The 26070-nt window shown below is 61.9% G+C and overlaps 1 protein-coding gene across 1 annotated transcript; it reads right to left on the bottom strand.

Annotated features, from left to right (window-relative positions):
* Positions 1 to 218: 218 nt before the first annotated feature.
* Positions 219 to 15736, bottom strand: LOC136305635 (solute carrier family 12 member 4-like). Its single transcript, XM_066208937.1, has 16 exons — positions 15652 to 15736; positions 15427 to 15543; positions 14334 to 14391; positions 13359 to 13533; positions 12317 to 12420; positions 12137 to 12235; positions 10891 to 11010; positions 10520 to 10624; positions 9512 to 9686; positions 7912 to 8110; positions 6897 to 7054; positions 6093 to 6224; positions 5199 to 5288; positions 4213 to 4292; positions 3421 to 3554; positions 219 to 1441 (listed from the first exon to the last, which is right to left on the bottom strand). The coding sequence occupies exons 1-16, from the start codon at positions 15734 to 15736 to the stop codon at positions 1308 to 1310; spliced, it is 1965 nt and encodes a 654-aa protein (XP_066065034.1). The 3' UTR covers positions 219 to 1307.
* Positions 15737 to 26070: the final 10334 nt, after the last annotated feature.

Below are 26070 nucleotides of genomic sequence, written 5' to 3'. Positions count from 1 at the left end.
TTTTTCCCCACTTTTTCCCCATTTTTCCCCCCAGTTTAACCCCATTTCCATTTGGGGATTTTCCCTCGTGGATCCAGCCCCGATTCCCCCCAAACCCCCCCTCAAAATCCCCCAAAAATTCCCGATTTTCCGGGAATTCCTGGAAATTCCCTCCCCTGGCCAAAAACTGCAACTTCCGGCTCCGTTTTTCCCCAAAAAAATTCAAATTTTGGGGTCGTTTTATTGAAGGATCTTTGGTGAAATCAAAGTGCAAAAAACCAGCAAAGGGCTGGGGCCGTACTGGGAGCACTGGGAGTGCACTGGGAGCACTGGGAGTGCACTGGGGCCGTACTGGGAGCACTGGGAGTGCACTGGGAGCACTGGGAGTGCACTGGAGCCAAACTGGGAGCACTGGGAGTGCACTGGGAGCACTGGGAGTGCACTGAGGCCAGACTGGGAGCACTGGGAGTGCACTGGGAGCACTGGGAGTGCACTGGGGCCGTACTGGGAGCACTGGGAGTGCACTGAGGCCAGACTGGGAGCACTGGGAGTGCACTGGGAGCACTGGGAGTGCACTGGGAGCACTGGGAGTGCGCTGGGGTCGTACTGGGAGCACTGGGAGTGCACTGGGGACATACTGGGAGCACTGGGAGTGCACTGGGAGCACTGGGAGTGCACTGGGGCCAGACTGGGAGCACTGAGAGTGCACTGGAGCCGAACTGGGAGCACTGGGAGTGCACTGGGGCCAGACTGGGAGCACTGGGAGTGCACTGGAGCCAAACTGGGAGCACTGGGAGTGCACTGGGAGCACTGGGAGTGCACTGGGGCCAGACTGGGAGCACTGGGAGTGCACTGGAGCCAAACTGGGAGCACTGGGAGTGCACTGGGAGCACTGGGAGTGCACTGGGGCCAGACTGAGAGCACTGGGAGTGCACTGGAGCCAAACTGGGAGCACTGGGAGTGCACTGGGGCCAGACTGAGCCCATACTGGGAGCACTGGGATCATACTGGGAGCACTGGGAGTGCACTGGGGCCAGACTGGGAGCACTGGGAGTGCACTGGGGCCGTACTGGGAGCACTGGGACTGAACTGGGCGGGGCTCAGGGCTTGGGGGGGGCCCTGTCCCTATCTCAAACTGGGAACACTGGGGCCATACTGGGATTGCTGGGGCCATACTGGTCTCTCAGTGTCCCCATTCCCAGTCCCATACTGGGAGCACTGGGAGCACTGGTCCCCTCTCAGGGCTCAGGGGGGTCCCCAGTCCCGTTCCCAGCCCCATACTGGGAGCACTGGGGCCATACTGGGAGCACTGGGGCCATACTGGGCTCTCAGGGCTCCCCAGTGTCCCCAGTGTCCCCGTTCCCAGTCCCGTACTGGGAGCACTGGTCGCCGTCGCCGTCGCCGCCGCGCACCAGCAGCACCGGCCCCAGGCCCTCGGTGAGAACCTCCAGGAACTCCAGGTCTGGGCGAGTCAGGGACAAACCAGTGACCACCTGTGACCACCAGTGACCTCCCAGTGCCCTCCCAGTAACCACCTGTGACCACCAGTGAGCACCAGTGCCCTCCCAGTGACCACCAGTGACCTCCCAGTGACCTCCCAGTGACCCCCAGTGACCACCAGTGACCTCCCAGTGACCTCCCAGTAACCACCAGTGACCACCAGTGACCACCAGTGACCACCTGTGACCTCCCAGTGACCACCAGTGCCCTCCCAGTGACCTCCCAATGACCTCCCAGTAACCACCTGTGACCACCAGTGACCACCAGTAACCTCCCAGTGACCTCCCAGTAACCACCTGTGACCACCAGTGACCACCAGTGCCCTCCCAGTGACCTCCCAGTAACCACCTGTGACCACCAGTGAGCACCAGTGCCCTCCCAGTGACCACCAGTGACCTCCCAGTGACCTCCCAGTGACCCCCAGTGACCACCAGTGACCTCCCAGTGACCTCCCAGTAACCACCAGTGACCACCAGTGACCACCAGTGACCACCTGTGACCTCCCAGTGACCACCAGTGCCCTCCCAGTGACCTCCCAATGACCTCCCAGTAACCACCTGTGACCACCAGTGACCACCAGTGACCTCCCAGTGACCTCCCAGTAACCACCAGTGACCACCAGTGACCACCAGTGACCACCTGTGACCTCCCAGTGACCACCAGTGCCCTCCCAGTGACCTCCCAATGACCTCCCAGTAACCACCTGTGACCACCAGTGACCACCAGTGCCCTCCCAGTGACCTCCCAGTAACCACCTGTGACCACCAGTGAGCACCAGTGACCTCCCAGTGACCACCAGTGACCTCCCAGTGACCCCCAGTGACCCCCAGTAACCTCCAGTGAGCACCAGTGACCTCCCAGTGACCCCCAGTGACCTCCCAGTGACCTCCAGTGACCTCCCAGTGCCCACCATTGACCACCAGTGACCACCACTAACCACCAATGACCTCCCAGTGACCACCAGTGACCCCCAGTGACCTCCCAGTGACCACCAGTGACCCCCAGTGACCACCAGTGCCCTCCCAGTGACCACCAGTGACCTCCCAGTGACCCCCAGTGACCTCCCAGTGACCACCAGTGACCTCCGAGTGCCCCCAGTGCCCTCCCAGTACGCCCCAGTTTCCCCCACCCCTCCCAGTTTCCCCATTTCCCCCTTTTCCCTTTTCCTGTTTCCCCCAATTCTCCATCCCCAATTGTCCCAAATTCCCTGGGTTTTTTCCCAATTCCGGATACAGTTCTCCAGGACCCGTTTCCCCCCATTTCCCCCCGTTTTTTCCCCATTTTCCCCCGTTTTTTCCCCATTTTTCCCGGGTTTTCCCAATCTCCCCATTCCCATTTTCCCTATTTTTCCTCCATTTTTCCCAATTTCCTCCATTTTCCCCCCAATTCCGGATACAGTTTGACAAGGGCCCTTCCCCCCATTTATTCCCATTTTTCCCCATTTTTCCCCATTTTTCCCCAATTTCGGATACACTTTTCCAGGGACCACTTCCCCTCATTTTCCCCATTTTTTCCCCATTTCCCCCCATTTTCCCCATTTCCATTTTCCCCCTTTTCCCCATTTTTCCCAAATTCCCCCGTTTTCCCCCCAATTTCAGATTCAGTTCTCCAGGGACCCTTTCCCCTCATTTCCCCCATTCCCATTTTTCCCCATTTTTTCCCATTTTCTCCCCATTTCCCCCATTTTTCCCCATTCCCAAATTTCCCCATTTTTCCCCATTTACCCCCATTTTTTCCCATTTCCCCATTTTTCCCCATTCCCATTTTCCCCCATTTTCCCCCATTTTTCCCATTTCCCCCCATTTTTCCCCATTTCCCCCCATTATTCCCATTTTTCTCCCATTTTTCTCCCATTTTCCCCATTTCCCCCCATTATTCCCATTTCCCCCCATTATTCCCATTTTCCCCGAATTCCCGGTTTTTCCCCCCAGTTCCGGATACAGTTTTCCAGCGGGCGGTGGGGGCGGGGCGGGGGCGGGGGGGGCAGGTCCAGCAGCACCAGCCCCGCCCCCCCCGAGTGCGCCCCGATGGCGGCGTTCAGGCGCTCGGCGGCGTGCATGCGCCGGACGTTCCCCCTGCCCAGTATGGACCAGTAGAAACCAGTATGGACCAGTACAGACCAGTATGGACCGGTACAAACCAGTACAGACCAGTACAGACCGGTATGGACCGGTACAGACCAGTCATCCCCACTGACCACCCCCCCTCCACTGTCCCAGTGCATGCGCCGGACGTTCCCCCTCCCCAGTATAAACCAGTATGGACCAGTATAGACTGGTATAAACCAGTACAGACCAGTATAAACCAGTATAGAACGGTATGGACTGGTATGGACCAGTATAAACCAGTATGGATCAGTCACCCCCACTGACCACCCCCCCCACTGTCCCAGTGCATGCGCCAGGCGTTCCCCCTCCCCAGTATAAACCAGTATGGACCAGTATAAACCAGTACAGACCAGTATAAACCAGTATAGAACGGTACGGACTGGTATGGACCAGTATAAACCAGTACGGATCAGTCACCCCCACTGACCACCCCCCCCCTCAGTGCCCCAGTGCACGCGCTGGACGTTCCCCCCGCCCACTATAACCCAGTATAAACCAGTATGGACCGGTATGGACCAGTACAGACCAGTATAAACCAGTATAGACCAGGAGGGACCACCAGTGTCCCTCTCCCAGTCCCTCCCAGTCCCTCCCAGTCCCTCCCAGTGTTCCCAGTCTCACTCACGGGCTGGGTCCCCTCCGGGGCTCCCCCTCCCCCCCCTCCTCTTCCTCAGCGCTGGGCGGCTGCGAGAGGGCGTGGCCTCCCTGTGACGTCATCGGGAGAGAGAGATTAATGACGTCACAAGGTTGGCTGTAACATCACAGGGATGGTTGTGACGTCGTGAGGATGCTGTGTGACGTCACAGGGAGGCGATGACATCACGGGGAGGGGTTTAACAGTAGAGGCAGGGGTGAGAATGACGTCAGAGGGGTGATGATGACGTCACATGCGGTCTATGAAGCTGCATGGCAATGACGTCATATGGTGCTGTGTGATGTCATGGGTATGGCAGAGACATCACAGGGAGAGCAATGACATCACAGAGAATGGGGATGACATCATGAGAAGGTGTGATGACGTCACAGGGAGATTGGTGATGTCACAGGGAGGACAGTGATGTCACCGAAGGATAATGACATCACAGGGAGTGGGGATGGCACCACAGGGAGGGTAGTGACATCACTGGGCAGTGACGTCACAGGGAGGACGATGGCATCACGGACCGGGTGATGACATCACAAGGGGGATGATAACGTCACAAATGCAATGACATCACAAGGAGGAGGAGGATGTCACAGGGTGACAATAACATGGGGGGTGTGATGACATCACGGACAGGGTGATGACGTCACGGGGACGATGATGACATCGCAGGCAGGGTGATGATGTCACAAGGATTGTGATGATGACGTCGCAGGGAGGGCAATAGGGCAACGACACTCCTGACAAGGTCATGATGTCACAGGGGGTACGATGATGTCACATGCATGACGATGACATCACAGGTCACGGCGGTGACGCCACATGGCGCGATGACATCACGGGGGTGATGATGACGTCACAACGGATTATGATGACGATGATGATGATTGATGATGATGATTGATGATGATGATGACTATGATGACGATGGTGATGATGACGTCACAGGGGAGGGGCGATGACGTCACCTGTGCCCGGCGGAGCTGCCGCAGCATCTGCGACCTCTGCTCCATCATCAGCGTCCGCTCGTACGTGTACGCCGAGACGTCCTCGTTGTGCTGCGGGCGGGACCGACCAGTAGGGACCAGTATAAACCAGTACGGACCAGTATAGACCGGGAGGGACCAGTATAAACCAGTATAAACCAGTATGGACCACTACTGACGGGGCAGGGCTGGTTTGGGGTGGTTTTGGGGTATTTTTGGGGTATTTTTGGGGCTGGTCATGGAGTCTCTCAGGTCTATTTTTGGGGTGGTTTTGGGGTCTCTCAGGTGTATTTTTGGGGTGTTTTAGGGGTATTTTTGGGGTGGTTTTGGGGTCTCTCAGGTGTATTTTTGGGGTGTTTTAGGGGTATTTTTGGGGTGGTTTTGGGGTCTCTCAGGTGTATTTTTGGGGTGTTTTAGGGGTATTTTTGGGGTGGTTTTGGGGTCTCTCAGGTGTATTTTTGGGGTGTTTTAGGGGTATTTTTGGGGTGGTTTTGGGGTCTCTCAGGTGTATTTTTGGGGTGTTTTAGGGGTATTTTTGGGGTGGTTTTGGGGTCTCTCAGGTGTATTTTTGGGGTGTTTTAGGGGTATTTTTGGGGTGGTTTGGGGGTCTCTCAGGTGTATTTTTGGGGTGTTTTAGGGGTATTTTTGGGGTGGTTTGGGGGTCTCTCAGGTGTATTTTTGGGGTGTTTTAGGGGTATTTTTGGGGTGGTTTGGGGGTCTCTCAGGTGTATTTTTGGGGTGTTTTAGGGGTATTTTTGGGGTGGTTTGGGGGTCTCTCAGGTGTATTTTTGGGGTGTTTTAGGGGTATTTTTGGGGTGGTTTTGGGGTCTCTCAGGTGTATTTTTGGGGTGTTTTAGGTGTGTTCTTGGCTCTCACCAGCTCCACCACGTGCACCTGGGCCGGCAGCGCCCGGCGCCGCGCCACGGCCTCCAGGAGGCGCCGCAGCCGCTCGCTGTTGTCCTCCAGCAGCGCCACCGTGAACAGGCGCAGGGGACACCCGCGCCACGCCTGGGGACAGCGGGGGACAGGTGAGACCCCTCCCCAAAATCCCCAAAAAACCCCAAATCCACCTGAGCCTCACCTGGGGACAGCGAGGGACAGGTGAGACCCCTCCCTAAAACCCAGAGACGCCCAAAACCCCACCCCCATCACACCTGGGGGGTCACAAGGGGGTCATGGAGGGTCACCAAGGGTCAGCCCCCTCCTCCCCCAAGCCCCTCCCCACATCTCACAGACCCCGCCCCCTCATGCCCTGCCTCAAGCCCCTCCCCTTGACCCCCTCAAGCCCCGCCCTTCATGCCCTGCCCTCTCAAGCTCCTCTCAAGCCCCGCCCCCTCAATCCCACCCTCTCAAGCCCCACCCTCTCCATCCCCACCCTCTCCAGCCCCGCCCCCAATCCCCACCCTCTCAAGCCCCACCCTTTCTATCCCCACTCTCTCAAGCCCCGCCCCTCAATCCCTGTCCTCTCAAGCCTCACCCTCTCAAGCTCCGCCCCTCAATCTCCACCCCTCAATTGCCACCCTCTCAAGCCCCGCCCTCTCAAGCCTCACGCTCTCAAGCCCCGCCCCCAATCTCCACCCTTTCAAGCCCTGCCCTTCAATCTCCACCCTCTCAAGCCCCGCCCCATCCCCACCCCTGAAGCCCCGCCCCCGAGGCCCCGCCCCCCGAGGCCCCGCCTACCGGGTGCTGTCTGAGCAGCAGCGGCAGCAGCGTCAGGAGGCGCCCGGTGCCGACCACCCACCACACGTCCAGAGAGCCCCCCGGGGCCGCGCCCGGCTCCGCCCCGCCCTTGGACACCAGCAGCGCGCGCCCCCCGGCCCCGGACACGCGCAGCAGCTCTGGGGACACACGGGGACAGCGGGGACGCCCCCAGAAAGCCTCACCGCGTGTCCCCAACCCCGCAATGTCCCGGTGACGCCCCCAAAGGTGTCCCCCGGGTGTCCCCTCCCATCGTGTTCCCACCCCGTGTCACCCCAATGTCCCAGCCGCTCCCCCCCATGGCCCCCAGTGTCCCCCCGTGACTCCCCAATGTCCTCTGGATGTCCCCAACATCCCCAATGTCCCCAATATCCTCCAACGTCCCCAATGTCTCCAATATCCCCCAATGTCCCCAATCCCCCAATGTCCCCAGTGTCCCCATTGTTCCTTAATCCCCCCAAAGTCCCCAATGTCCCCAATGTCCCAAATATCCCCCAATGTCCCCAGTGTCCCCATTGTTTCTAAATCCCCCCAATGTCCCCAATGTCCCAAATATCCCCCAACGTCCCCAGTGTCCCCGCTGTTCCTTAATCCCCCCAACGTCCCCAATGTCCCTAATGTCCCAATATTCCCCAGTGTCCCCAATGTCCCCAATGTCCCAAATATCCCCCAATGTCCCCAATGTCCTCATTGTTCAATCCCCCAATGTCCCCAGTGTCCCCATTGTTTCTAAATCCCCCCAATGTCCCCAATGTCCCCAATGTCCCAATATCCCCCAGTGTCCCCAGTGTCCCCAATGTCCCAAATATCCCCCAACGTCCCCAGTGTCCCCGCTGTTCCTTAATCCCCCCAACGTCCCCCATGTCCCCAATGTCCCCAGTGTCCCTGATGTCCCCCATCTCCACAATCCCCCCAATCCCCTCAATGTCCCCAATCCCTTCCAATGTCCCCAATGTCCCCCAACGTCCCCGATGTCCCCCGAATGTCCCCAACGTACCCACGAAGTCCCTGGCGGCGCGGGCGGGGTCCGGCTGCTGCCGCCACCGTCGGGGCCACCCGAGCAGGACCGTGTTGGGGCGGAGCGCCCCCAGCCCCACCCCCTGCACGAGCGCGGCCAGCCCCGCGCCCGGCTCCGGTGTCACCAGGATCTGCACGAAGCCGCGGGCGCCGGCCCGGGCCAGCGCTGCCCGGAGAGCCTGGGGACAGCGACAGGGACACGGGGACACGGGGACAGGGTCAGGGGACAGCCCAGAGTGACCCCGGCCCGGGCCAGGGCTGCCCGGAGAGCCTGGGGACAGCGACAGGGACACGGGGACACGGGGACAGGGTCAGGGGACAGCCCAGAGTGACCCCGGCCCGGGCCAGGGCTGCCCGGAGAGCCTGGGGACAGCGACAGGGACACGGGGACACGGGGACAGGGTCAGGGGACAGCCCAGAGTGACCCCGGCCCGGGCCAGGGCTGCCCGGAGAGCCTGGGGACAGCGACAGGGACACGGGGACACGGGGACAGGGTCAGGGGACAGCCCAGAGTGACCCCGGCCCGGGCCAGGGCTGCCCGGAGAGCCTGGGGACAGCGACAGGGACACGGGGACATGGGGACAGTGACGGGGACATGGGGACAGGGGACAGTGACAGTGACAGGGACACGGGAGGGTCAGGGGTCACCCCAAGGGGACACGGGGACGCCCCAAAAGGACCCGGCCCCACCGGCCCCGCCCCGGCCATGACACCCCCTCAAGAGCCCCCCACCCAAACCCCTCCCCTGACCCCCCGGGACCCCTCCACAGCCCCCGTGAGCACCCCATAACCCCATAGCCCCCCACAGCCCCCCATAACCCCCCACAGCCCCCCATAACCCCCCATAGTCCCCCACAGCCCCCCATAACCCCCCATAGCCTCCCACAGCCCCCCATAACCCCCCATAGCCTCCCACAGCCCCCCATAACCCCCCATAGCCTCCCACAGCCCCCCATAACCCCACAGCCCCCCATAGCCCCCCACACCCCCATAGCCCTCCATAGCCCCACATAACCCCCCATAACCCCCCATAGCCCCCCACAGCCCTCCATAGCCCCCCACAGCCCCCCACAGCCCCCCATAACCCCCCACAGCCTCCCACAGCCCCCCATAACCCCACAGCCCCCCATAGCCCCCCATAACCCCACAGCCCCCCATAGCCCCCCATAACCCCCCACAGCCCCCCACAGCCCCCCATAACCCCCCACAGCCTCCCACAGCCCCCCATAACCCCACAGCCCCCCATAGCCCCCCATAACCCCCCACAGCCCCCCACAGCCCCCCATAACCCCACAGCCCTCCATAGCCCCCCATAACCCCCCATAGCCCCCCATAACCCCCCACAGCCCCCCACAGCCCCACAGACCCCCATAGCCCCCCATAGCCCCCCACAGCCCTCCATAGCCCCACATAGCCCCACAAAGCCCCCCAGCCCCCCATAGCCCCACATAACCCCCACAGCCCCCCATAGCCCCCCAGCTCCCTCCAGCCCCCCATAACCCCCCCAGCCCCCTCCCCAATAACCCCCCATAAACCCCAAAACCCCCCCAGCCCCCCGAGCCCCCCCAGCCCCCCCTCACCCTCTCGGCCCCCCGGGCCCGGGGCAGGTCTCCGGGCAAGGCCCCGCCCAGCACCGCCCCCAGCACGGTCAGGCCACGCCCCCCGCCCTGCAGCTGCGCCGCCAGAACCACCAGCTCCGGCCGGGGGGGGGGCCCGGGGGGGTCACCGGGCTTGGACAGCACCAACAGCTGCGGCCTGGGGGGGGACAGAGAGAAATGGGGTCACGGGGGGTCACGGGGGTCACGGGGGGGTCACAGGGACATTGGGGTCACAGGGGTCATGGGGACATTGGGGACATGGGGGGGGGGGGTCACAGGGCTTGGACAGCACCAACAGCTGCGGCCTGGGGGGACAGAGAGAAATGGGGTCACGGAGGGTTACAGGGGGTCACGGGGGGGTCACAGGGACATTGGGGTCACAGGGGTCATGGGGACATTGGGGACATGGGGGGGGGGTCACAGGGCTTGGACAGCACCAACAGCTGCGGCCTGGGGGCGGACAGAGAGAAATGGGGTCACGGGGGGTCACGGGGGTCACGGGGGGTCACGGGGGGTCACAGGGACATTGGGGTCACAGGGGTCATGGGGACATTGGGGACATGGGGGGGGTCACAGGGCTTGGACAGCACCAACAGCTGCGGCCTGGGGGGGGACAGAGAGAAATGGGGTCACGGGGGGTCACGGGGACGTGGGGGGGTCAGGGGGGGTCGGAGGTCTCACCTGAGGCTGGGGGGCGGGGTCAGGGGAGTCTCACCTGAGGCTGGGGGGCGGGATCAGAGGGGGTCTCACCTGAGGCTGGGGGGCGGGATCAGAGGGGGGTCTCACCTGAGGCTGGGGGGCGGGGTCAGAGGGGGTCTCACCTGAGGCTGGGGGCGGGGTCAGGGGGAGTCTCACCTGAGGCTGGGGGGCGGGGTCAGGGGTCTCACCTGAGGCTGGGGGGCGGGGTCAGGGGGTCTCACCTGAGGCTGGGGGGCGGGGTCAGGGGGGGGTCTCACCTGAGGCTAGGGGGCGGGGTCAGGGGGGTCTCACCTGAGGCTGGGGGGCGGGGGCCGGCCGTCCTCCAGCCGCAGCAGCGCGAACCTGGCGGCGCTCAGGGACAGCCCCCGCAGCCCCTCCCCCCACTCGGTCTGCGCGCTGCGGGGGGGGAGGGGCGGGACAACACAGGTGAGGGTTGGAGCCCCCACAGGTGTCCCTGCCCCCCCCAGGTGTCCCTGTCCCCTCCCTGTCCCCAGGTGTGTTCCAAGGTGTGTCTCAGGTGTCCCCAGGTGTCCCCTCAGGTGTCCCCAGGTGTGCCCCCAGGTGTGTCCCCAGGTGTGTCCTTCTCCCCCAGGTGTGTCCCTGCCCCCTCCCTGTCCCCCAGGTGTCCCCCAGGTGTCCCCAGGTGTGTCCCCGCCCCTCACCTGCGGAACTCCAGGTATTTGTAGGCGGTGGCGCCGATGCCCAGGGCCAGCAGGGCACAGTGCCAGCAGGTGACAACCATGAGGGACAGACACAGCACGGCCCCGGCCAGGGACACCGCCCTGGGGACAGGACAGGGACATTGGGGACAGTCAGGGACAGGGACACCGCCCTGGGGACAGGACAGGGACATTGGGGACAGTCAGGGACAGGGACACCGCCCTGGGGACAGGACAGGGACATTGGGGACAGTCAGGGACACAGGGACACCGCCCTGGGGACAGGACAGGGACATTGGGGACACTCAGGGACAGGGACACCGCCCTGGGGACAGGACAGGGACATTGGGGACAGTCAGGGACAGGGACACCGCCCTGGGGACAGGACAGGGACATTGGGGACAGTCAGGGACACAGGGACACCGCCCTGGGGACAGGACAGGGACATTGGGGACAGTCGGGGACAGGGACACCGCCCTGGGGACAGGACAGGGACATTGGGGACAGTCAGGGACACAGGGACACCGCCCTGGGGACAGGACAGGGACATTGGGGACAGTCAGGGACACAGGGACACCGCCCTGGGGACAGGACAGGGACAGTCGCGGACATGGGGACAGTCAGGGACAGGGACAGGGACAGGGACACTGGGGACAGTCAGGGACACCGCCCTGGGGACACACAGGGACATTGGGGACACTGGGGACAGTCAGGGACACCACCCTGCGGACAGGGACAGGGACCCAGCGGTCACTCTGTGTGACCCACGGTCACTCATCGTCACCCAGTGGTCACTCATCGGTCACTCAGTGGTCACCAGTGGTCACTCAGGGTCACTCTGAGGTCACTCAGGGCCACTCAGTGATCACTCGGTGGTCACCCAGTAGTCAGTCACCCATTGGTCACTCAGTGGTCACTCAACACTCAGTGGTCACTCAGCGGTCACCCATCGGTCACTCAGGGTCACTCAGTGGTCACTCAGCAGTCAGTCAGGGTCACTCAGGGTCACCCATTGGTCACTCAGGGTCACTCAGCGGTCACTGATGGTCAATCAGGGTCACTCAGGGTCACCCATTGGTCACTCAGGGTCACTCAGCGGTCACTGATGGTCAATCAGGGTCACTCAGGGTCACCCATTGGTCACTCAGGGTCACTCAGCGGTCACTGATGGTCAATCAGGGTCACTCAAGGTCACCCAGTGGTCACGCAGTGGTCACTCAAGGTCACCCAGCGGTCACCCGGCACTGACCAGTGGTAGAGTGGACACCGCGGGCTCCAGCCGGGCGTGGGCAGCGCCCCCTGCAGGGCGCAGGCCAGGTTCAGCCCCAGGTATGACGTCAGGCACAACCTGCGGAGAGAATGACGTCACCGCGGTGCGCTGACGTCACCGCGCGGGCCGTGACGTCACGGGGAGGGCGGGGACACGCACACGGACAGCACCGGGGCCAGCAGGTCCAGCGAGCCCAGCAGCACCCCCAGGGTCGCGGTCACCAAGGTCGCCAGCAGCGGCCACAGCCGGCCCCGAGACAGCGCCTGCGGGGACACCCAGGGGACACTGAGGGGACATTGGGGACACCCAGGGGACATTGGGGACACCCAGGGGACACTGAGGGGACACTGGGGACACCCAGGGGACACTGGGGACATTGGGGACACCCAGGGGACACTGGGGACACCCAGGGGACACTGGGGACATTGGGGACACCCAGGGGACATTGGGGACATTGGGAACATTGGGGACACCCAGGGGACACTGAGGGGACATTGGGGACACCCAGGGGACATTGGGGACATTGGGGACACCCAGGGGACACTGGGGACACCCAGGGGACACTGGGGACATTTGGAACATTGGGGACACCTAGGGGACACTGGGGACATCCAGGGGACATTGGGGACACCCAGGGGACATTGGGGACATCCAGGGGACATTGGGGACACTGGGGACATTGGGGACACTGGGGACATTGGGGACACTGAGGGGACATTGGGGACATTGGGGACACCCAGGGGACACTGAGGGGACATTGGGGACACTGGGGACACCCAGGGGGCACTGAGGGGACATTGGGGACACTGGGGACACCGAGGGGACACTGAGGGGACATTGGGGACACCCAGGGGACACTGAGGGGACATTGGGGACACCCAGGGGGCACTGGGTCTCCCTTGGGGTCATTGAGGACCCTTTTAGGCATATGGGGACCCTGTTGGGGACCCCCTTGGGGGCATTGGGACCCCTTAGGGACATCGGGGACATACTTGGGGACACTGGGGAGTCCCTGGGGACATCGGGGACCCCCTCTGGGACATTGGGGACCCTTTTTCATATGGGGACCCCCTTGGGGACCCCCTTAGGGGCATCGGGGCCATCTTTGGGGACACTGGGGACCCCTTTAGTGACACAAGCGCCCCTCCCGGTGACACTGGGGTCCCCTCGGGGACACCGTGGGGACAGCGGTGACACTCACGTGCGGCAGCGGCAGCGCCCGTGTCCGCGCCAGCCCCCGCAGCAGGCGGGACCCCCCGAGCAGCGCCTGCAGCCCCGCCCCCACCGCCGACAGCAGCGCCCCCAGCACCGGGACCCAGGGCCAGGGCCAGGCGACAGCGGCCAGCACGGGGACACCGCCCAGGGCGGCCCCGAACCTGCGGGGACACGGGGACGGAGTGGGGACACTGCCCGGGGACACGGGGATGGCACGGGGACACGGCCCGGGGACACGGGGACACGGCCCCGGGACACCGCCCAGGGCGGCCCCGAACCTGCGGGGACACGGGGACGGCGTGGGGACACGGGGACGGCATGGGGACACGGCCCGGGGACACGGCCCGGGGACACCGCCCAGGGCGGCCCCGAACCTGCGGGGACACGGGGACAGCGTGGGGACACGGGGACAGCGTGGGGACACGGGGACAGCGTGGGGACACTGCCCCGGGACACGGGGACAGCACGGGGACACTGCCCGGGGACACGGGGACAGCACGGGGACAGCACGGGGACACGGGGACGGCGCGGGGACACGGCCCGGGGACACGGGGACGGCACGGGGACACTGCCCGGGGACAGGGGGACAGCACGGGGACACGGGGACAGCGTGGGGACACTGCCCGGGGACACGGGGACAGCACGGGGACAGCACGGGGACACTGCCCGGGGACACCGCCCAGGGCGGCCCCGAACCTGCGGGGACACGGGGACAGCGTGGGGACACGGCCCCGGGACACGGGGACAACGTGGGGACACGGCCCCGGGACACGGGGACACTGCCCGGGGTGGCACCGAACCTGCGGGGACAATCGGGGGGACAGCGGGGTGTCCCCTCCTCCCCGGCCACCAGGACGCACCTTGGGACACCGCGAACCCCACAGGGGACCCCCGTGTGGACCCCCAGGTGACACCGGGACCCCCCCAGGTGACACTGGGGACACGGGGACCCCAGACTCACTTGTCCCGCAGCAGCTGCCCCTCCACGCCGGCCCCCAGCAGCAGCGCCGCGCTCAGGTCTGGCCGTCAAGGAAAACCCAAAAACCCCCCAAATCCCCCCCAAATTCCCTAAAAATCCCTCCCAAATCCCCCCAAAATTCCTCCAAAATCCCCCCAAATCCCCCTCGAACCCCCAAAATCCCCCCCAGTACCCCCTGAGCAGGGGCAGTCCCCCAAAATCCCCCCAACCCCCCCCCAAAAAACCCCCAAATCTCACGCCCCCTAAGCAGGGACCCTCCCCCAAATCCCCCCCAAATCCCCCCAAACACCCCCTGGCACACCCCCCGCAGTTTTGGGGTCCCCCCTGGGCAGTTTTGGGGTCCCCCCTCCGGTTTTGGGACCCCCCCGCAGTTTTGGGGTCCCCCCTCAGGTTTCGGGGCGGATACAGCCCAGGGCCGTGGCCGTGGCCGCCCCCAGGCTCCCGGCCGGCACCGAACGGGCGACGTCCCCGAGCTCCGAGCAGCGGCTGCACCCCCAGAGCACCCCTGGGACCCCCAAAAATCAACCTGGCACCCCAAAATCACCCCAGAGCACCTCTGGGACCCCCAAAAATCAACCTGGCACCCCAAAATCACCCCAGAGCACCTCTGGGACCCCCAAAAATCAACCTGGGACCCCAAAATCACCCCAGAGCACCCCTGGGACCCCCAAAAATCAACCTGGGACCCCAAAATCACCCCAGAGCACCCCTGGGACCCCCAAAAATCAACCTGGCACCCCAAAATCACCCCAGAGCACCCCTGGGACCCCCAAAAATACCCCAAAATCACCCTGAGACCACCCAGAGCACCCCTGGGACCCCCAAAAATCAACCTGGCACCCCAAAATCACCCCAGAGCCCCCCTGGGACAGAGCTGGCACCCCCAAATCCCCCTTGAACCCCCAACCCCCCTTTTTGGCCTCCCCAGATCCCCTTGGGACCCCCAGTTCACCCCTCCCCCTTTGGGTTCCCCTACACTTCCGGGTCCCCCCCCCCACCTTGGGGTGCCCCCCACATTTTGGGGACCCCCACCCCGATTTGGGCCCCTCCCATTTTGGGGTCCCCCCGTTCTCACCGGAGGCCGAGGGGAGGCTCAGCCCCAGCAGGGCCCCGAAGGAGGCGTCGGCCCCGCCCTCCTCCTGCTCCGGCCCCGCCCCCAGCCCCGCCTCTGAGGGGCGTGGCCACAGGTTCCCTAGGGGTAGGGCAGCAGGTGAGGCCACGCCCACAGACACTCATGGTGACCCCAGCATGACCTCGGGGTGACCCCTTGGACCTCAGAATGACCTCGGGGTGACCCCACCCCTGTGACCCCTCTGTGACCTCAGGGTGACCTCTGTGACCCCAGCACGACCTTTGGGTGACCCCACCCCCTGCGATCCTGCCATGACCTCAGAGTGACCCCACTCCCCTGTGACCCCTCCATGACCTCAAGGCGACCTCTGTGACCCCAGCATGACCTCGGGGTGACCCCACCCCCATCCTTCTCCCCATGACCTCATGGTGACCCTCTGAACTAACCCCGGGGGGGTGGAGCCAAAGCCTCCCCTGGGGGGCGTGTCTTGTGCTGGCCACACCCACCCCTCCTATGACCTCCCCATGACCCCACCCCCAACCCGACACCCGGGGGGCGTAGCCAAAGCCTCCCTGTGGGCGGGGCTTTGCCGTGTCCCCGCCCCCGCCGGACTCACTCGCCAACAGCCTGGCGCTGGGCCCGGGCAGGGCGGGCAGCGCCCCCTGCTGGCCGGGAGGACCTCGGGAGGCGTTGGGGGGCGCGGGGGGCGCGCAGGGCCGCAGGGGGTCCCCGGGGCGGGGGGGCAGGCACAGCCTGGGGGGGACAGCCGGGCTCAGCCGGAGGGCTCATTAGCATCTCATTAGCATAGGTGAGGGAGGGGGCGCGTCACTCACGCGTGGGCGGGGTCTCCGGGCAGGGCGTGGCGCAGGGAGCCCGCCTGCAGCGCCAGCAGCGCCAGCAGCAGCCCCGCGGGGCCCAGGGGGGCGGCGGCCGCGCGCAGGCGGGGCGGGGCCAGAGACCCCGCCCCCAGCAGCGCCAGGAGCCCCGCCCCGTAGCCACGCCCGTTGTTGAGGCGGCCCCAGCGGCCACGCCCCGGCAGCACCGCCCAGCTGGGGCTCAGGTAAACCTGCGGGGAGGGAGGGGCCAGAGCGGTGACAGGCTCCGCCCACCGACACGCCTCTCAGGCTGGGCACACCCCCAGGAGGGTGTGGCCACGACCATGTCATAAGCCATGCCCACCGCAGACCCCTACTGCAAAGCCCTGGCCCAGCAGGCTCCACCCATTTCCCCACCCACTTCAGGCTGACCTCGCCCCACAGGTAAAGCCCCGCCCCTCTGATTAGACCACGCCCATTTCTACACATTGTCCGATTGGCCACGCCCCTTTCATGTGGTCACATCCTCAGCCAAGCTCCGCCCTTTAGTGGAACCACGCCCCTCCAGCCTTCTCATCCCTAGCCACACCCCCTGCACAGGCCCCGCCCCTTCTGAACCCCTCCCTGCCTTGTGTCCCCTTATCCCAAGCCAGGCCTCCCTTTCTCTGGCCACACCCTGACCACGCCCAGCCCCACCCTGACCACACCCATGTCCCGGCCCCACCCAGTCACCACCAACACCTCGGCCCCGCCCACCCCACCCAGCCCCGCCCACTCGCCAGTAGCACCTCTGCCCCGTCCAGTCCCAGCCTGACCCCACCCTGACCCTGCCCAGCCCTGACCCCGCCCACTCGCCAGCCCCACCCTGACCCCGGCCTGGCCCCGCCCACCCCGGCCCCGCCCACTGACCAGCAGCACCTCGGCCCCGCCCAGCGCGGCGGCGGCGGCGGCGAAGGCGGCGCTCAGGAACCCGCACACGCCCACGGCGCCCCCGGCCTCGGGGCCCAGCGCCCCCGACAGCAGCGCCAGCGCCCCGCCCCCTGTGACGTCACGGGGCGGGGTCAGCGCCGGACGCGCCTACACGCCACTGTGCTGTCATTGGGCGGGGTCCGCGCCGGACACGCCCCCCCAGCCACGCCCCCTGAGCTCACCGGGGTCCAGGCCGTTGGTGGCGACGGCGCTGAGGGACACGGCGGTGAGCAGCATCTGTGGGGACACTGACCTCTGACCCCTGACCTCTGTGACCTCTGACCCCTCTGACCACGAGCCTCTCCGACCCACTGACCAACTGACCCCTCTGAGTCACTGACGTCTCTGACCCCTGACCCCTTGTACCTCTGACCTCACCCCCCCCGCGAGTACCCAGAACATGACCCCTGACCCCAGGAGTGACCCCAAGTATGACCTCTGACCCCAGGAGTGTCCCCAGGTGTGTCACTCACGCAGGGCCCAAGCAGGACGCCGATGGCCGCTGTCCCCAGGACAGGAGTGACCCCAGTGTGACCCCAGGTGTGTCCCCAGGTGTGTCCCCAGGTGTGTCCCCATGTCCCCAGGTGTCCCCAGGTGTGTCCCCAGGTGTGTCCCCATGTCCCCAGGTGTCCCCAGGTGTGTCCCCAGGTGTGTCACTCACGCAGGCCCCCAGCAGGACGCCGATGGCCGCTGTCCCCAGGACAGGAGTGACCCCAGTGTGACCCCAGGTGTGTCCCCATGTCCCCAGGTGTGTCCCCAGGTGTGTCCCCAGGTGTGTCACTCACGCAGGCCCCCAGCAGGACGCCGATGGCCGCTGTCCCCAGGACGCCGCCGTGTCCCACCACCCAGGGCAGGCGCAGCAGCAGCACCAGCCCCAGCAGCGACTGCAGCGACGGCGCCGCCACGCCCAGGAGCGTCCCCAGGGCGCGGCGCTGAGGGGACAATGAGGGGACATTGAGGGGTCAGCGACCGCCCAGGGGTCACCAGGGGTCAGTGACCGCCCAGGGGTCACCAGGGGTCACCACCCCCAGGAGGGTCCCCAGGGTGCGGCGCTGAGGGGACACCCAGGGGACATTGAGGGGACACTGAGAGCCCACAGTGTCCCTACGGCAGCAGCATCACCCGGGTGTCCCCAGGTGTGTCCCCAGGTGTCCCCAGGTGCCCTAGGTGTGTCCCCAGGTGTGTCCCCAGGTGACCCCAGGTGTGTCCCAGGTGTCCCCAGGTGTCCCAGGTGTCCCAGGTGTGTCCCCAGGTGTGTCCCCAGGTGACCCCAGCTGTCCCCAGGTGTCCCCAGGTGTCCCCAGGTGTCCCCAGGTGTGTCCCAGGTGTCCCAGGTGTCACTCACCGGGGCGGTGCCGCTGTCACTGTCAGGGCTCAGGGCGCTGTACAGGTGTCCCCACCCTGTCCCTGTCCCCAGGTGTCCCCAGGTGTCCCCAGGTGTGTCCCAGGTGTCCCCAGGTGTATCCCAGGTGTGTCCCCAGGTGTGTCCCAGGTGCCCCAGGTGTGTCCCCAGGTGTCCCCAGGTGTGTCCCAGGTGTCCCCAGGTGTGTCCCCAGGTGTCCCAGGTGTCCCAGGTGTCACTCACCGGGGCGGTGCCGCTGTCGCTGTCGGGGCTCAGGGCGCTGTACGGGGCGATCCTGCGCAGCAGCGCCGGAACCCGCGGCCGCGTCGCCAACTCCTCCTGTGGGCGGGGCCAGGGGCGTGGCCGGGAGGGCGTGGTCACAGGGCAGGGGTGGGGCAGGGGCGGAGCCCCAGGATGAGGCGGAGTCAGGTGTGAGGGCGGGGCCGAAGAGGGCGGGGCAGAGTTGGGCGTGGCTCAGGGGTCGGGCAGGGTCTGGGGGCGGGGCTCAGGGGTCAGGCAGGGTCAGAGGGTGGGGCAGAGTTGGGCGTGGCTCAGAGGGTGGGGCACAATCTGGGGTGGGGCAGAGGAGGGCGGGGCTCAGGGGTCGGGCAGGGTCTGGGGGCGGGGCTCAGGGCAGGGGTGGGGCCAATGACTGTGATGCCAGGGACAGGATGGGCGGGGCTAACAAAGGGGCAGGGCCAATGAGGGTGGGGCTCAGGGGGCGTGGTCCTGCCTTATATGGCAGCAGGTACTTGGGGAGGCACTGTGAGTGGGCGGGGCCAGGAAGGGGCGTAGCTTTATGCAAAACAGGGAGGGTGCATTAATGGGGTGGGGCTTGAGGTGGGCGTGGCCTCACTGCAATGCCAGGGCACCAACGAGTTGTGGCTAATTAGGGGGTGGGGCTTTAGGGGTGTGGCCTCACCACAGAAGTCATTAATTGGGCGGGGCTAATTAGGGGTGGGATTTTTAGGGGGCGTGGCCTCACCTCAAACAACGCCAGGGGCCGCTCACCCCCCAGCCCGGGTGAGGCCGGAGGGGCGGGGCGAGCCCTGGCCCCGCCCCCTGGGCCCCGCCCCCGCGAGGTGGGCGTGGTCTCGGTGGGGGAGGGGCTGGAGTCGGAGAGGGGGGGCCGGGAGCTGGAGGGGGAGGGGGGCTCGGGGCTGCTGTCCGAGGGCTCCGCCCCCCGCGCCGGCCACGCCCCCGGCACCGCCATGACGTCACCGGAGCGACGGCGATGACGTCACCGGAGCGGCGGCGATGACGTCACCATCGCGGCACCTGCGGGAGGAAATCCACGAGCTCAGAGGGAAAAGAGAAATTTCCCAAGGGGAAAAATCCGCGGGTTTATGGAACGGGAAAATGGGTTTTTTTGGGGAAAATGAACCATTTCCAAGGGAAAATCCCAATTTCTGGAGAGCAAATCCACGGTGTTGGCGGGGGAAATGCTGGGCTTGGAAAAATCCACTTGTTTTTGGAGGAAAAAGACACTTTTTAGAGGGAAATCAGCAATTTTGGAGGGAAAACCCACATTTTGAGAGGGAAAACCCACATTTTGAGAGGGAAAATCCACATTTTGAGAGGGAAAATCCACATTTTTAAAGGGAAAATCCACATTTCAGTAAGAAAATCGTCATTTTTGGAGAGGAAAAAACCGTTCTAGAATTAAACCCCAGAATTTGGAGGAAATACCCACATTTTAGAGGAAACTCTAAAACCTTTGTGGCGAAAATCGGCATTTGGGGGGGAAGAGCCACTTTTTTTGGAGAATTTTGACTTTTTCGCGGGAATAATCCAAACTCTTAGGGGAAAGGTCCCTATTTCCGGGAAAATCAGTGTTTTTGCAGGGAAAACGGGAATTTTTGGCGCAAAATAAAAGATTTTTGGCCAAGTTGAAAAGTGTTTTGGGGAGAAAAGAGTAAATTCAGCGAGCACCTGATAATTTTACGGGAAAAAGCCGATTTTGGGAGGAAAATGGGACATTTTAGGGGAGAGACGGGAATTTTGGGGGGAAATCCGATCATTTTGGGGGTGAGGCTTTGCAATTTGGGGGTAAATCACCCGTTTGGGGAGAAAATGGTCATTTTTCCCTTAGAAAAGGCATTTTTGTGAAGGGAAAATTAACTTTAAAGAGGGAAAAATTCCTTTTTTTTTCAGGAATTAAAGGAGGTTCGGGGTGGAATCAGGAATTTCCAGGGGAAAGGAGGAATTTTGGGGCAAAAAAAAAGCATTTTGGGGGAAAAAAAAATCGGGGCATTTTGTTCTGTTTTGAGGAAAATATAAAAATTCATCAAAATTTATGGGACATTTAATTGTGTATTACAAAAAACCATAGAGAGCTGATTTTTGTGAGGATGGAGAAACTCGGAGAAGGAAAAAAATCCGATTTATGGCAAAAATCGAGGGGACTCGGGGGGGGAAAGTCCCGTTTTGGGGGAGGACCGAGTGGTTTGGGGCGGAAATCTTTGTTTTGGGGACTCAAATCCATCGTTTTGTGGGGTCTGGAGGGGAGAAAACGCAGTGAGGGGACAGAAATTGGAAATTCCGGAGCGGGGCAATGAATTCTGGGGGAGATACTCGGCTGGATGGGAAAAAACGGGGAGTTTTGGGGGGAAAATGGGGAATTTTGGGGGAAAATGGGGAATTTTGGGGGGGAAATGGGGAATTTTGGGGGGAATGGGGAATTTTGAGGGAAAATTGGGAGGTTTTGGGGGGAAATGGGGGAATTATGAGGGGAAAATGGGAAATTTTGGGGAAAATGGGGAATTTTGGGGGGAAATGGGGAATTTTGGGGAAAAATGGGGAATTTTGGGGGGAAATGCGGAATTTTGAGGGGAAATGGGGAATTTTGGGGGGAAATGGGGAATTTTGAGGGAAAATTGGGAGGTTTTGGGGGGAAATGGGGGAATTATGAGGGGAAAATGGGAAATTTTGGGGAAAATGGGGAATTTTGGGGGGAAATGGGGAATTTTGGGGAAAAATGGGGAATTTTGGGGGGAAATGGGGAATTTTGGGGGGGAAATGGGGAATTTTGGGGGAAAATGGGGAATTTTGAGGGAAAATTGGGAGGTTTTGGGGGGAAATGGGGGAATTATGAGGGGAAAATGGGAAATTTTGGGGAAAATGGGGAATTTTGGGGGGAAATGGGGAATTTTGGGGAAAAATGGGGAATTTTGGGGGGAAATGCGGAATTTTGAGGGGAAATGGGGAATTTTGGGGGGAAATGGGGAATTTTGAGGGAAAATTGGGAGGTTTTGGGGGGAAATGGGGGAATTATGAGGGGAAAATGGGAAATTTTGGGGAAAATGGGGAATTTTGGGGGGAAATGGGGAATTTTGGGGAAAAATGGGGAATTTTGGGGGGAAATGGGGAATTTTGGGGGGGAAATGGGGAATTTTGGGGGAAAATGGGGAATTTTGAGGGAAAATTGGGAGGTTTTGGGGGGAAATGGGGGAATTATGAGGGGAAAATGGGAAATTTTGGGGAAAATGGGGAATTTTGGGGGGAAATGGGGAATTTTGGGGAAAAATGGGGAATTTTGGGGGGAAATGCGGAATTTTGAGGGGAAATGGGGAATTTTGGGGGGAAATGGAGAATTTTGGGGGGAAATGGGGAATTTTGGGGGGAAATGGGGAATTTTGAGGGAAAATTGGGAGGTTTTGGGGGGAAATGGGGGAATTATGAGGGGAAAATGGGAAATTTTGGGGAAAATGGGGAATTTTGGGGGGAAATGGGGAATTTTGGGGAAAAATGGGGAATTTTGGGGGGAAATGGGGAATTTTGGGGAAAAATGGGGAATTTTGGGGGGAAATGGGGGAATTTTGAGGGAAAATTGGGAGGTTTTGGGGGGAAATGGGGAATTTTGGGAGGAAGTGGGGAATTTTGGGGGGGAAATGGGGAATTTTGGGGGAAAATGGGGAATTTTGGGGGAAAATGGGGGAATTTTGAGGGAAAATGGGGAATTTTGAGGGAAAATGGGGAATTTTGGGGGAAAGTGGCCAATTTTTTGCTCCCATTAAATCCCTATTTGGAGCCACTCCCCTTTTTTGGGAGCCAAACTCCTCATTTTTGGGGTCAAAATCCCCTTTTTGGAGACAAATCTCCTCATTTTGGAACCAAAATCTCCTTTTTGAGGCAAATCAGCCCCATTTTGGGGACCAAATTCCCCCTTTTGGAGGCCAAACTCCTCCTTTCGAACACAAATTCCCCCTTTTTGCTGTAAAAATCCCTATTTTGGGGGGTTCAACTCCCCCATTTTAAGGCCACCCCTCCCTTATGGCCCAAATTCCCACTTTTTGGAGCCAAATCCTTATTTTTAGAGACAAACTCCCTCTTTTTTTGTGCCAAATTCCCCCTTTTTGCGGCCAAAATCTCCATTTTTGGGACCGAACTCCCCGTATTCGGTGTCAACCCCCACCTTTTTGGGGTCCAAACTCCTCTTCTTTAGCTCCAATTCCCCCTTTTGGGAACCAAACCCTCCCTTCCACTTTCCGGGGCCAACTCCCCACTTTTTTGGGCCGAATTCTCCTCTTTTTTGGCCAAAACCGCCCTTTTTTAAGGCCGAATTCACACTTTTTAGAGCGACCCCACCTTCTCGGGAGGGGCCCGAAATTCACTTTTCCAGGCTCCATCTCCCCTCCCTCCCTCGGCTCCTCCATCCCGCCCCATTTGGGGTTTAAAACCCCCCCAGTTTTGGGTTAAAATCTCCCAATTTTGGGTTAAATTCCCCCGATTTTGGGGCTCCCCCCCCCCCCCCCCCCGACCCCCGATCCCGCCGGTACCTGAGGGGGGGCGCGGGGGCGGGGCCGGCGCGCGCTGCCCTGGCCACGCCCCCCACGCGCGCCGCTGCCGCAGGGGGCGGGGCCGACGCAGGGGCGTGGCGAACGAGGAGGCGTGGTTTGCTCAAAGGGGCGTGTCAGGGGGGTCGCGGGTCAGATGGGCGTGGCTTGTGCAAGGGGCGTGGCTTTGCCCCTCCTCCCCTCACCCGAACCCTGAGCTGGGACCAGCCGGATCCCCCCGGATTTTAAGGAAAAAAATCAAAAACATTACGGGAAAAATCCATGGGTTTGGTGGGAAATCGGTATTTTTGCACGGAAAATGTGAATTTTGGGGCTGAGGGCCGCCAGGTTCAGAGGGAAAATCAAAAATTTTAAGGTAAAAATACGTATTTTTAGTGGGGAAAATCGAAGGTATTACGGGGAAAAATCCACACTTTTGGTGGAAAATCGATTATTTTTGCACGGAAGATGTGAATTTCGGGGCTGAGACCCGCCAGATTTAGAGGGAAAATCAGAAATTTTAAGGCGAAAATCCGTATTTTTAGTGGGAAAAATGACAACTGTTCGAAGCAAGATCCCTGGGTTTGGATCCGCGAGTGGAGCCCCTGAGGGTGATGGCGGAGACGGGGCGTCTGCGGGGTGCGAGGGGCAGCGCGGGGAGAAAAGGGTCCGTGAGGGGAAATGGGGGGAATGGAGCCCTGGAGGGGAAATGGGGGGAACGGGGTCCGTGAGGGGAAATGGGGGGAACGGGACCCGTGAGGGGAAATGGGGGAAACGGGATCCGTGAGGGGAAATGGGGGAAACTGAGTCCGTGAGGGGAAATGGGGGAACGGGATCCGTGAGGGGAAATGGGGGAAACGGGGTCCGTGAGGGGAAATGGGGGAAACTGAGTCCGTGAGGGGAAATGGGGGGAACGGGATCCGTGAGGGGAAATGGGGGAAACGGGGTCCGTGAGGGGAAATGGGGGGAACGGGATCCGTGAGGGGAAAAATGGGGGAAACTGAGTCCGTGAGGGGAAATGGGGGAACGGGGTCCGTGAGGGGAAATGGGGGAAACGGGGTCCGTGAGGGGAAATGGGGGGAATGGAGCCTTTGAGGGGAAATGGGGGAAACTGAGTCCGTGAGGGGAAATGGGGGAACGGGGTCCGTGAGGGGAAATGGGGGGAACGGGATCCGTGAGGGGAAATGGGGGAAACGGGATCCGTGAGGGGAAAAATGGAGCCCCTGAGGGGAAAACGGGGAAATTGAGCTCTTGAGGGAAAAATGGGGGAAACAGAGTCCTTGAGGGGAAAATGGGCGAAAATTGAGCCTTTAGGGGAAAATGGGGGGAAACGGAGCCTCTGAGGGGAAAAGGAGAGAAAACGGAGCCCTTGGGGGTGAGGAGGGGAAAATGGGGCCCAAGAGAGTGAAGAGGGTGGGGAAAATGGGGGAAACCAGCTCCTGAGGGTGAGGAGGGTGGAAATGGCGCCTGTGAGGGGACGAGGGGACAAAGGGGGGCCGCGAGGGTGTGAGGGGACACCTGTGAGGTGACACTTGTGAGGTGACACCTGCGAGGGGACACCTGTGAGGGGACACCTGTGAGGTGACACCTGCGAGGGGACACCTGTGAGGGGACACCTGTGAGGGGACACCTGTGAGGGGACACCTGTGAGGGGACACCTGTGAGGTGACGAGGGACAAACGGAGCCCCCGAGGGTGGAAATGGAGCCTTGAGAGGGTGATGGCGGCAAATCCCTTGAGGGGCAACCGAGGGGGAAATCGATTGAAAATTTCACCCTGACGAGGTGACATTTCAGCCGGCGAGGGGCTGGTGAGGGTGACAACGGGGCCTGTGAGCTCTGAGCAGCCGCCCGGGGGGATGGGACAGCAGTGAGTGCAGTCCCGCCCAGGTGAGGACACACCTGGGCTGCTGGATCCGGTGCGGGCCGTCCAGGTGAAAATGGAAAATCGGCATGAGAGTAAACTGTGAACCGAAACGCCCGTGCAGTAAGTTGTTTGCGATGTTTAAATATTGTCTAGGAATAAACGAGAGCAAGTAAAATCAAATTGTTTTTAGTGTCGCAAGTACTCGGTTTATTTAATCTGGCGTTCACAGGGAGCGGCAATATAAAAGGAATAAATGCGAATAGAATGAAACAAAGCATCATCATCTTTATGGTTCATTATTCCGAGTTAGGTTGTCGGACGTTGGTTAAGTTAATTCTTAACTATAACTCGATTTTTTTTCTTGGGAGGATAGAATCATTCCGACTGGAAAGAAGCTCGAGCAATAAATCTTGCCCGGAGGTTTTTTTGGTCCCGACCACCAAGAAATCCGATTTTTACCGAAAATCGCCGAAAACCCCCGAAAATCCCCGAAGACCCGGCGATTTTCGGCGCCCTTCGCCGCCGTGGCGTCCCCCGTTGCCATGGCGACGGCGCGGCCCATTCCGCTCCCCCCCTGCTCCCCCCCCGTCCCTCCCTGCACACTTGGTACGTCCCATGCAAATGAGCCCGCTCGCGCCACCAACCCCGCCTTCAAACCGGCGGCCAATAAGAAGCGAGAAGGCGGGGTTACGACGGTGATTGACAGCGGCTAGAACCAATCGCGATCCGTGGCGCCACAAAGCCGCCGCTGGAAACCGCCGGCCAATCAGCGGCCGGGAGGGCGGGGGTTTAGGCGATGATTGACAGCGGTCGCAGCCAATCGCAGCGCGCAGCGCCCCGTTCCCTCAGCGGCCGCCGCAGCCGCCGCTTTCCCGCCCTCC

The sequence above is a fragment of the Chamaea fasciata genome, unplaced genomic scaffold (genome assembly GCF_029207755.1).
Source record: "Chamaea fasciata isolate MVZ Bird 193981 ecotype frontalis unplaced genomic scaffold, bChaFas1.0.hap1 SCAF_540, whole genome shotgun sequence".
NCBI lineage: Eukaryota > Metazoa > Chordata > Aves > Passeriformes > Sylviidae > Chamaea > Chamaea fasciata.
The sequence above is the reverse complement of the archived record's forward strand: the minus strand, read 5'-3'. Positions and strand labels throughout refer to the sequence as shown.

Coding starts and splice junctions, on each gene's coding strand:
- LOC136305635 (XM_066208937.1), bottom strand. CDS start 15,736: ATGGCAGGATCGCAGGGGGTGGGGTCACCCAAAGGTCGTGCTGGGGTC. Junction 12,236..12,316: donor CTGGCCCCGGTGCTGTCCGT/GTGCGTGTCCCC, acceptor TTCTCTCCGCAG/GTTGTGCCTGACGTCATACC. Junction 4,293..5,198: donor GGCAGCTCCGCCGGGCACAG/GTGACGTCATCG, acceptor ATGACGTCACAG/GGAGGCCACGCCCTCTCGCA.